Below are 11306 nucleotides of genomic sequence, written 5' to 3'. Positions count from 1 at the left end.
GGAGGGAGACAGATAGACGGATGACAACCTCAGCCCAGGGGCCTGCAGACAGTGCCAGCTTCTTAACTCTGCTAACCTCTGGAGCCCAGGGCCTTTGCACAGGTAATTCCACCTCAAACACTTTTCCTCCTGTCACTTGATAAACTTCTGCTCCTCCTCCAAAGTCTCAGCTTAAATCCCTGCCTCCGGGAAGCCTTCCCTGAACCCCCACTTACAGTCTTGTGCCACCTGGGACCTTGCCCCGTGGGACGTCTGCCTTCTGCACATGCCACTCCCCAAGGACAGGGACCACTTCTGACAAGACTCCCAGCACGCAGCCCATGGGCTTGGTGTGGGGGTGCCAGGCGTGTTTGTGGATGGGCTGGATGAGGGCAGGGGCACGGTCTTACTCGTCTTTGTACCCGCGGTCAGACACCCCAGATCTTTGTATGTGGCAGGTCTTGGGTGAATCTTCTGGAAAAGTGAGTGCATGGCCAGCCTCTGGCACCATTTCTCTCACTTGTGTGCAACACTTCACGGAGCACAGGCACTTTTACCCCATTTTCACAACTCTGGGAGGTAAGTATGTTACCCCTCTTTCACTGTCGAGAAAACTAAGGTTCAAGGAGGGGAAGTCACTTGGCCCAGGTCTCCACACTGAAAATGACAGAGAGGGGCCCTTTCTGCTGTGAACAGCAGCTTCTTCTGAACTCGGCGCAGAACTCCCGCAAGCTCTTACCCCACACCCCTGCCCTGTGTAGTCCCCAAGCCCCCCCCCATGCTCCAACAGGACAGTCCTGTTGATCTCAGAGCCCCCTGCACCCCACGAGCTGGGATGTCTCCCCCCATTCTCTCAGCCCCATAGGGTCTCCCTCACCTCAGCAGGACTGGTCATCCAGGGCCCCCCACAGCAGAATTGAGTGCACCAGCTTGTTCTTGGCCCTGGCTTGGTCGAAAGCCTCGGTGAATGGCAGATAGGTGACCTGGGGCCAAGGGAGACAGAGGGAATCCACTGTGTGCAGCTAGGGTCCTATTCAGGGGCTGTGTATGATGTGTGTGTATGTGTGTGTGTAGTGTGAGTGTGTAAGTGTGTGTGTGTGTGTGTGTGTGTGTGTGTGTGTGTGTGTGAGAAAGGGTTTTGCTGGGCCAGGGGAGGCCTCCTGCCAAGGTCTGAACGGCAAAAGAGAGGCCCCACTGGTACGGGCCGGGCCAGGCAGGGAGGTGGCCTCAGCAGCAAGCCCATCCCCAGCCTGGAATCAAGTGCCCCCCTGCTAAGCCACTGTTCCCCCAGCCCTGGCCAGCTCCCGTCCAGCCCCACCTTCTTGAAGGGGTACATGGCCACCTCCAGGCGCCGGGCAGCCTCCTCCCAGCTCAGCTCCTGCTGCCACTTGATCTCCTCAAACACAAACTGGAGGGGCTCCCCCGAGGGTGGGCGGCTGTCGATCATGTTGCCGTCCTCATCCAGGATCATGGAGGGCACCGATGGGCCCAGGGCCTCCAGCTCCATCTGGGCCAGAGGGCCGTGGGGAATGACATCAGTGAGGGTGTCTCAGAGATGGGCAAGAATCCTTAAGAGACCCTCAAAGATACCCCACTCATGGCAAAGGTGGAGGAACTGAGGCCCAGGGAAGGGCAGGGCCGAGTTGGGGCTCCTTCCACCGCGTGAAGCCATCTGAGGGCCGATGGCAGCTGTTGGGTTTTCTGTGCAGGATCAGGTGGTTTCCCAGAATCCTGCTTTGGGGACGGTTGGCCTCAGCGCCCCCAGGAGCTCTGTTCTTCACCTGGACTGCCTGAGGCTTGTAGCCCCGCAGACCTGGGTCAGGACCGCTAGTGTGCTCACCTGGGGGATGTAGCCAATGTCCACCTCCATGTTGCTGCTCTCACTGGCCCCATACAGCCACTCCATGTCCACATTCAGAGACCTGGCGACAGGGAGAGGGGGGCCAGGGACGAACACCCCCATCACCAAGGCCCATGTCAAACTTTCACTGAGCGCGCACAACCCTCCCCATTTTACAGATGAGAACACCGAGGCTTGGCAAGGTGAACCCAAGGTCTTAGCGCCACTGGGATTCTGACCGCAGAGCCTGGGCCCTCTTCTGTCCTTGGGTGGCCTCTTCAGAAGGCACTACAACCACACCAGGCTCGCCTGGCCCAGCCCCTTACAGTTCACAGAGGGCTTTCACATCCGTGTCTCATATGCTGCCCAAGGCTCTTTGAGGTGGAAAGATCGTCAGTGCCTCCCTCAGGACACAGAGAGGGGCAGGAGTGAAGGCCTGGCACCGTTGTCCCTGAGCTGGCCTCCCCAGCTCCCTCTCAGGCAGGAAGTCTGGCCCCACCACATGCCATCTGCAGATCGGCCACATGAGGGAGCCCCAGGACCGACAACTAACCACCGGGGGGTTGGGGAGCAGGGTGCCTGAGGAGGTGGGCGGACCCGTGGCCTGGTCCTGGGGCTGGTCATTTGCCCCTGCCCTGTTTCATCCAATCCAGGACCCCCACCTCCAACCCTGGGGTGGAGGCAGATGTGCTCCGGGCTGAGCCTGTGCAGTCCAGGAAGGGAGGGGGGCTTGCTTGCTGAGGGGAGGGAGAGGAAACCACTCCTGCTCCTGGGGGCAACTTTCTCTTCCCAGGCTCTCCCAACCATCCCTTCACCCAGGAGCCATCCTCCCATCTAACAGATGAGGAAACAGGCCCAGAGATGGCCAGGGCCTTGCCCACAGCCATGCAGCCCACGGTGCCACAGGGGAGACTTAACTATGGGGCTCCCGGCTCCCAGCCAAGGTCTTGTCCCTGTCCTGTGTCACTCAGACCCACTAAGCAGCCACTTGCTATCAGGGAGGAATCTGGAAAGACTTGAAGCTGGCCCTCTGGTCCCATGCTCCCTGATAAGAGGCTGACCCTAAGCAGGCTGGGCATGCAAGTGGGCGGCTGGCGTGGAGCCCTCCCGAAGGGCCCCTTCCCTCCACCCCCAGGGCCTGTGGTAGCAACTGCCGGCAGCGGAGGGACTGCCCCCAGGACTACATGTGTTGCTCCCTTTGCTTGGCTAAACCCTCCTCACCCTACCCCCTGCCCTACCCAGGTCTCTGCTTCCGTCTCTTCCTCTAAGAAGGCTTGCTGGACTCAGGCCAGCCAGGTCCCTGCCCAGCTGCCAGCACTAGGGTGCCACGCTCAGGCTGTGGTCATGGGTCTCTGGGAGGTCTGTCAGAAATATGGGGGTGTCAGGCTCCAGCTTTGGGGAGGGTCTGCTGCACTGGGTCCCAGGCGCAGAGCTGGCAGTCCAGGCCAACTGGGACATGGTTGCCGGATGATGGAATGACCCACCTCCACTCATGTCAAGCTGCCTCCTGGGTCAGCTCCAGACCCCTTCGAAGAGAAGTGGCTCCGGGAAGCGAAGAAGGGGCAGAGACGGAGGGGGCCTCTGGGCCCCTGCACTTGAGCTCCAGGAGCTGGGGGGTGGAGTGGGGCAAACTACAGTGGGATGCAGGGCTGGGCCGGGGTCAAGACTCCCACCTGTGGTTGGGCACGAAGAGGCGGAAGTCTCGGATGTGAGTGGCATCTTTGGAGAGGATGATGTGGCCGGTGAACTGGCCAGGTGAGAACCAGAAGGGGAAGTCAGGCGGCTCGCTGAGCTGGAACTCGGCGTGGATCCTGGGGGGAAAGCAGCCCGGCTGGGAGCAGCCCCTGCTGAGCCACGGCCCACCCTGCTGCTTCTGTGCCAAAGCTGGGGAGCCCTTGGCCAGACTCTCGTGGGGAGGACAGGGCTGGGCAGGGGATGAAGGAGAATGTGCGGGGCAGGGAGAAGCCCCGAGACCCTCCAAGCGCTGCCCATCCTCGGGGCCCGGTTCACACACGGCCTTCTCCGCAGGCCTTGCCTCCAGCCTTCCGCGTGCGCTCGTGTGTGTGTGTGTGTGTGTGTGTGTGTGTGCGCGCGCGCGCGTGCGCGCGCGCTGAGATCACAGCTCCCACACGCCCCTTTCTGGGTGGGTAACGATCACAGCCTCCAGCCCCACGCCCAGCATGCTCCCCCTTTCCCTTGCTCCCAGGAGGGGGTCACCGCCACCCCCGTCCACAGGCGAGGAAACAGAGGCCCAGAGAGCCAACACGGCTTGCCCGAGCCCAGAGGGTGGTACTGGGGGCTTCCAGGCAGGCCCCGCCCTCCCGCTGCCGTGCCCTCCCATGCTCCCCTGGGCCCCTGGAGCGGCTGAGGGGCCTGGGGGCTGTCGAGGGCTACGCACCGGAACATCACGGTGTAGTAGAAGTCGCTGATGGCCGTCAGGCAGGCGACGGCCCCCTGAGGGGCAAAGCGCGTCTTCACAAAGGGCCGCGGGTGGAACATGCTCAGGAGCCGATGGATGATGACCTGCGGGGGGCAGTGAAGACCCGGGCTGCGGCCTGGTCTGCGAGGTAAGCGTCTGTTCCAGGCCTGCAGGCNTCTGTCCCAGGCCTGCGGGCGGGGGGAGGGGGGGTGCCTGGGGGGGCTGGGGGTCCAGGTGCAGAGCAGACGCAGAAGGGACCATGCATGCCTGGGCGGGGGCTGGGGCTGGGGCTGGGGTGGAAGGCCCAGTGCTCACTGTGGGCGGCCCTCACCTCTTTGCCCTTGGGCGGTGGGGGGTAGAAGCGGTTGTTGGACAGATAGCCGGTGAAGACGCTCAGCTCACCGGGGATGATCCACCAGGGCTCCCCCAGCTCCACCTGGCCCCGAGGGGGAAGGAAGGGCCGGAAGTGGCGGGCGGCAAACACTGCACTCGGCAAGGCGGCGGTTGTCCAGTTGCGGAGGCCGGACAGGGCCAGGCGAGAGACCTGGGGCGGGGGAAAGCCGGGACTCTAGGGTGCTGAGAACCACGATGTGGGGGTCCCTGTTCCACGTATGGCTGGAGGTCTCTCTTGAGCCCTGACCCAGCCCTCGAGCAAAGGGAGCAGCAGGACCCAGGGGGTGCTTTGGTCCTGGTGAGGGCCACAGGCTTGGCACTATCTTGCCAGAGCCGAGGCCCACCTCACCTCCCCGGCCCCCAGCAGCACCCCCCTGGCCCGCTCAGGCGCAGCCCAGGCCAGAGCTGGCAGGGCCAGCTAGGGGAGCTTTGTGCAGGGGTTCTGACGGCCTCTTCCCTCCCTCGTCAAGCAAGTCACACGGTTCCAGGCCTCACAGGCACATGGTCCTGCCTCCCTCCGCGGTGCCAGCTGGCAACCCTGAGTGCCACCCCCTCCACCAGCCTTGCCTTCTCCCCAACCTTCTTCTCGCCAAGTATCCTCCTGGGGCTAATGTCCCACGGAAGGGGCTGAGACTTTGGAGAGAAGTCTGAGGAGGAAGGTGGTCACCGCCTTTTGGGGGAACTCTCTGGGTAAAGAGCAGGATGGGACCACAGAGAAGGGGAAGGAAGGTCACTCCCAGAGAGTGCCCCCTTCTAGAGTTGCCCCCTTCCAGAGTCATCCGTACCACACTGGGCAGCACCTGGCATGCCCGGCATCCCTCAGCTGTTCCCTGTAAGCAAGGCACCATCTCTGCCAGGTGAAATGACACGTGGGACAGATGGGGGTCAGACCTCGCGGCCCGTCTGCACATCTGGAGCACTGAGGTGGGACCCCGGGGCATGGCCTCTGGTAAAAGCTGCCCCTCCGCCAGCCCCTCCCTGTCCCGCCCGAGCCTGGCCCTTCGGGGGCTCTCCGCCACCAGGGAGCTGCTAGGTCTTTGATGGCATCGGGTTCCCTCTCCCTTCCCCGCCTCCACGGTGGTGGGGGGCCAGGCTCACGGGGAGGAGGGAGGTTCTCGGAGCTACCCCCCAAGAAGACTGAGCCAGTGGGTTCTCTAAGCAGGGCTGGCCACCCCTGCAGGGGAGCTGCCCGCGAAGGGGGGCTGTGCTCTGTGGGGCGCGGCCCCTGCCCCATCCTCCCCTCTAAGTGCAGCTGTGCCCTGGCACCCCGCCAGTCCCGCCCTGCTCTCACTGCTCTGTGGGGGACTCATCTATTCGGACAACTTCAACCACCAACTGTCCCTGCCAACCTTCCCTCCCCAGATCTTCTGTGGGAGGCCAAACCTGTGTTTCCAACCTCGCTTACTGGACTGTTCCCCTAGACATCCCCAGGCGCCTCGACTTCACTGTGTCCAGACTGACCTCATTCGCTCCCCATCAGACCCATTCCCTCCTCTGGTCCTCATGGGGCAAATGGCCCACCCTGCACTTGGTCACCATCCAGAAGCCTGAGTACCCCCTCTCCCCTCCCCCACTTTCCATTAGTAGCCATGCCCTGTCTTCCTTCCCTTCCCAGCATCTTCTAGGCTGTCCTTCCTCTCCAGCACCACTGCCTCCCCCGCCTTCCTCCTCCCTCCTGAGAACTGGTCTTCTTGTCTCCCATTTCTCCCCAGCCTGCCAGCATCTGCCGAGGGAACCCTCCCATTTCAAAATCTGCTAAGGTAATTTGCTGCCGCAGATTGAAGGCCAAAGTCAAGCGACCGAGGCCCTCTGCAGTCTGGCGACTTCTCTCCCAGCCCCACTGACCGGGATGCCCCTGCCTGTGTCCCACGTACTCTGGGTCCAGCCGCACCAGCTCTCTGTCCACAGGCGACTGGCCTGGCACCTCCTGCCCTCAGACCTTTGTTCGTGCTGAGGTGGCATTTCAGGGGAGACGGAAAGGCCAAGTAGGTGTGGGTTGGGCAAGAGGAAAAGTTGCTCCTGGCAGAGGGGAGAGCATCCGAGAAGGCTCAAGGCTGGAAGAAAGCCTGGACATCTGGAGTGGCTGGAACAGAGTGAGCTGGGGATGGGTGGGGAAGGCAGGCAGGGTGTGGGCTGCCTCAGGGCCAGGATGGGCTTGAAACCTTGGCCACGGGGGCCTCGGGGCAGGGCAGGGCTGACCCCTGCTGGGGGCTGAGCCTCAGGTCTAGTCCGGCAGAGTTCAGCCGAGCACCTGTCAGGTGCCAGGGGCCTGAGGAAGCACAGAGGCCTCTCCCTCAAGAAACTCACAGCCTGGGGGGCAGGTGGGGGGGGAGACCCACTTGCAGAAAGTAATGAGCCCACATGAGGCGCCTGCCTCAACACTGGCTCCAGTCCCCAAGCTGCCTCCTCGGACCAGGTCCTTCCGCCCCTGCCTCCCCTGGCTCAGCCCCCTCCTCTGGCAGTCTCAGCAGATGGCACTGCCTCCAGGAAGCCAGTCCAGATCCCATCTGGGTTAGGGGCTCATGCTTATCCCTCCTGCACCAGACTGTCCTAAACAACAGGGTCGGCATCACACCCACTGCTGGACCCCTCAGGGCCTGGCACACTGGGGGCACAGAGGCTAGCTAATAAAGGAAGGAAGGAAAGAGGGAAAGAGAAACAGAGCACAGACCTCTTCTCGGTAGGTGAGTGAGCGCGGATGATCCTGTGTCTGTGGTCCCACCTGTGGGCGGTCTCCACTGCCCCCCACTCACACTCACCCCCAGGAACCCATCTTTGCTCTTGGTCATGGACTCCGGGATTAGAGGCTGGAATCGGGCTTCTATGGTGAGCGTCTCCTCACTGGGGTCAAGGGGCAGCTCCTCCTCCTCGTAGCTGGCCGCAGGAGTTGACCCTATGAGACACGGTTGCTGAAGAGGGGCCCTGCCCTCCCGCTGCAGGGCCTCTCTTCTCTGGGGAAGTCCACTCCCCCCATCACTGGAAGGTGATTAATGGGAGCCAGGCTTAGAGCTGGAGTAATAGTTGACAATTACCAAAGCAACAACCAATAAGTATCACATTTTAGTTTCACAGTAGTCCTGAGAGACAGAGAATAACATCATTACCAATTCCATTTTACACATGAGAAAGTGGAGGCTCAGAGAGGTGAAGTCACTTCCTGAAGGTCACACAGCTAGGTAGTGGGGAGTCAGGATTCAAACCCTGGCTTGTTTTACTCTAAACCCACAATCAACCATGACGGTCTTCTGAGGGCACTGTGACCTCAGACTCTGTTTCCTTAAAGGCTCAGGAACCAGATGACCTGGGTTCAAACTCCGCCCCTTACCCCTGTGTGCTTTGGCCAGTGGCTTGTTATAAGGATTGGATGAGAGAATCCACGTAGTGTCAGCACCTGGTCTGGTACAGAGCGAACCTGTAATACACTCCAGCTGTATTACTACTACCGGAGCACTTGGGGTCGGGGAGCCACAGAGCTAGGGCTCAAACCAAGTTCTTCTGACCCCACCCTGTGCTCTTTCCACCAGGCCAGGCTGGCTGGTTGGCCTGCTTCCCTTTGTTCTATGAACTGAGTCTGAGATGAACTTGGTGCTGGGCCCACCAAAGGCAGCGTCCGGGCGGGCGGCTGCCTGTCCCAGCGGCTGGGGTCCCGGCACCAAAGAGAAGCTGCTGCCCGGGGCACAGACAAGAGAACGCTCAGGCTGGGCCTCATCAGCCCAGCTCCAGGCTGAGGTCAGTTCCCTTTCCGGGATGATTTGGGGCAAATCACTCAGCCCCTCCGGTTTTCCCACATGGGCAGTCGAGGCCATGCTGCCCTGCGTGAGCCTGTCCTGGGGGCCTCGTGAAGAAATGAACGCTCGTCAGAGGGCCACTGAGAAGAACAAAGGAAAGCGAGGAACAGAACCATCTTTGACACCATCTTTGGTGTCATGAAGCCCTGAGATAAGATTGCAACGCCCTCAAGATCGCCAGTTTGGAAGAGAGGAGACCAGCTTCTCCCTGATTCTCTGGGTGGTCCTGTCTCCCCATCTGTGTAAGGAGGGGCTGGAGTGGCAGTGGCTGAGCTTGAGTTCTCGGGTCTCTTCCTGCTGGAGGTATGCCCAGTCTGAGACCTTTCAAGTGTGGACCGAGTCATGATGAAGGCTGAGGGAGAAATGAAGCCAATTTCCAAAGCGGTGACTGACGTAAGGGAGGGGGGCCTTAGACGCCTCTGAGGGGGAAGGCTTGTCACTGCTTGTCACAGCTGCTGTCCCCGGGCAGGTTCAGGGGACAGAGATGATGCTTGGCATCTGCTGGCGAACTGACTGACAGGCCAGCTGGGAGCACTGAGAGCGATTCTTAAACAGGAATCATCAGAATCGTTTGGGACGCCTTTCTAAACTGCAAATGCCCAGAACCCTCCTCAAACCTACTGAGCCAGAATTCTCAGGGGCTGGAATCAGGAAGCTGCCCTTTTAACCCGCACACCCCGGCAGCTTCCGAGGCAAAGCCCTGTTCTGAAGAATCACAGTTATTTCTGCATTTGTAAGCTGGTGTAGCAAGACTTTCCAAAGAGCAATCTGGAAACCTCAGAGGAAGGGAACAGTTAGAATGTGCGAGCTTATTCGTCTGCCTTGCTTTTTCAAGGATTTTACTCTTATCACAGATAATTATTAATACCGATGTCCAGCATGGTTTTCATCAAAAGTTTTATTTCCTGACTTACAAGTAACTCATTATAGACTTCGTAAAACTTTTAAGGTATAAAGAAAATTAAACACACTCATAACTCCACCAACTAGACAGATTGCTTCTGTTTCCTGCATAGATTTGATGTTTTGGGTTTTGTTTTAGTTTATGTTTTCTTTTCCCAAAACTTGGTCCAGTTTTGTACTCCTAGCAGCCTAGGTGGTAAGGGAGGGAGAAAAAGATTTATGTGAAAAAAATTAACAGTGCCCTCATGCCCAGCAAGCTTGTCCAACACGCCATGATGAGGGAACTCACTCTCTCTGTCCACAAAAAAGGACCAGGAGGTGGCTGGGTGGATGTTCTGCGAAGTGTCTGCAGAAGAAGAGGTCAAAGCCAAACCACACGAGGCTGACCTGTTTACCTGTTTACCTGCCCATCTGCCTCCCACAGAACTGAATGCCACTGAGAGACACTGGCCACACCTGCTCCAGCAAATGCGCATTTTCCATCCGACCCCCCTCCTCTGGCAGGGACTGTGCTCACCGGGCCAGCAGGTGGCCGATCTACCTGACCCCGCCTGAGACACGCAAGGCCTGTCCCTGGGCAGCGGGCATCTCTTCCTTGCCTTTCCCATCTATTGACCTTCTTACACCCGGCAATTTGGATAACAAGATCCCAAGGTCAAGAGATGTCACAAGAAGTTGGACAGAAATGGACACAGAGGTTGGGGTGCTGGTGAGACCGCGAGAGAAGCATTTAATCATTCATTAGAATATTTTTTTTATAAAAAAAAAATCACGGATTACAACTGGGTAAAAATGGATCGCCAGGACAGGCTAGGAATCTGACAGCATCTAAGCAAATAAGTAGTAATACTGGTAAGAGCCCGTGTCTACAGAATAGCGACTGTGTACTGGTCACTCGGCAGATAATCTCTCTACTCCTCACACCTGTGGCCCCGGTTCCCATCCTGGCTCTGCACCTCGCTGGGCCTCAGTCTCCCAAACTATTAACCGGAGAATGATGACAACGGCTGTTTCACAGGACACGGTGAAGATTAAAGAGATAACTCATGTGAAGGCCTTCAAATCACGTCTAGAAGCGGTGAGGGAGTGTTAACTAGTATTTACACCTGAGAATGGGCTCGGGCGGTGCCAGGACAGCTCCCAACCCGCCAGCTGGAAAGGGTCAGAGCAGAGAGGACCCCAGGGCTGCAGGATCCCTCGTGTCCCTCTCCCGGTGGCCCTCCCGCTCAGGGCAGGCACAGTGGCCAAGATGCTGAGGGCCATGACTCGGGTGCCCCTGTCCCCAGCCTCGCCTGGTACCTGTCAGCTTCTCAGCAATGGGCTTGAACTCCTCGGGGCTGATGTACATATCCCGGTCTGTGTCCAAGGAGGAAAAGAGAAAGAGGCCTTCTGTCCCCAGGGCCTTCAACGCCGACTCCTGCTGGGGAGGAAGGGGCTCCACTGAGCACCATTTGGATACCCAGCTGGGGTCCCAAACAGGTGGAGGGTGCAGCTCCCAGCACCATCTTCCTGGGTTCTCACAACATTTCCCAATCCACCCAATCCAGACCTCACCTCTGCACCATCCCAGAGCCCCAGTCCCCACCAGTCTCTGCTGGGCCCTGCTTCACTCCGGGCCTTCATCCACTAGCCACTATGCCTAAGGCTGTCCTAGTCTCCTTCTACCTGGTCCTGTCCCCATGTCACATTCTTCCACCAGTGTCCTCTCCTGTCCCCCCAGCACTGTCCTAGCACCCCCCGGGGCACCACCAGACTCTCCCCACCAGACTCTCCCCGTCCCAGCTTCACTCGCACTGTCCGAGTCACCGCTGGGGACCGCCCCTCCGGTCTGTCCCAGGCGCTGCCTCACACTGGGCCAATGTCCTGGCCTCCCTGCACAGTCCTCCCAAGTCGTCTCGACCCGCCACCCCTACCCTTACCCTCCCTTTCATGCCACCCTCCCCGGCCCACCGGTCCCCACCTTCCATCCCGCCCCTACCCCCAC

General features: G+C 59.6%; 1 protein-coding gene across 3 annotated transcripts in view; it reads right to left on the bottom strand.

Moving 5' to 3' along the window:
- SELENON (selenoprotein N) overlaps positions 1–11306 on the bottom strand; it is a 16421-nt gene that overhangs the window by 4238 nt on the left and 877 nt on the right. The window contains exons 1-9 of one of the 3 annotated variants that reach the window (XM_034646946.1): positions 10877–10984; positions 10622–10739; positions 7391–7524; positions 4570–4782; positions 4218–4342; positions 3493–3630; positions 1820–1901; positions 1298–1486; positions 857–962 (exon numbers count right to left, since the gene is read on the bottom strand). In XM_034646946.1, coding sequence (XP_034502837.1) covers positions 857–962; positions 1298–1486; positions 1820–1901; positions 3493–3630; positions 4218–4342; positions 4570–4782; positions 7391–7524; positions 10622–10739; positions 10877–10945 — 1174 coding nt within the window. In that variant the 5' untranslated portion in view covers positions 10946–10984. Of the gene's footprint in view, positions 1–856; positions 963–1297; positions 1487–1819; positions 1902–3492; positions 3631–4217; positions 4343–4569; positions 4783–7390; positions 7525–10621; positions 10743–10876; positions 10985–11306 lie in introns of those variants that run through there. The other 2 variants (XM_034646948.1, XM_034646954.1) reach the window with 2 other exon arrangements.

This window comes from Ailuropoda melanoleuca, chromosome 2 (genome assembly GCF_002007445.2).
Source record: "Ailuropoda melanoleuca isolate Jingjing chromosome 2, ASM200744v2, whole genome shotgun sequence".
NCBI lineage: Eukaryota > Metazoa > Chordata > Mammalia > Carnivora > Ursidae > Ailuropoda > Ailuropoda melanoleuca.
The sequence above is the reverse complement of the archived record's forward strand: the minus strand, read 5'-3'. Positions and strand labels throughout refer to the sequence as shown.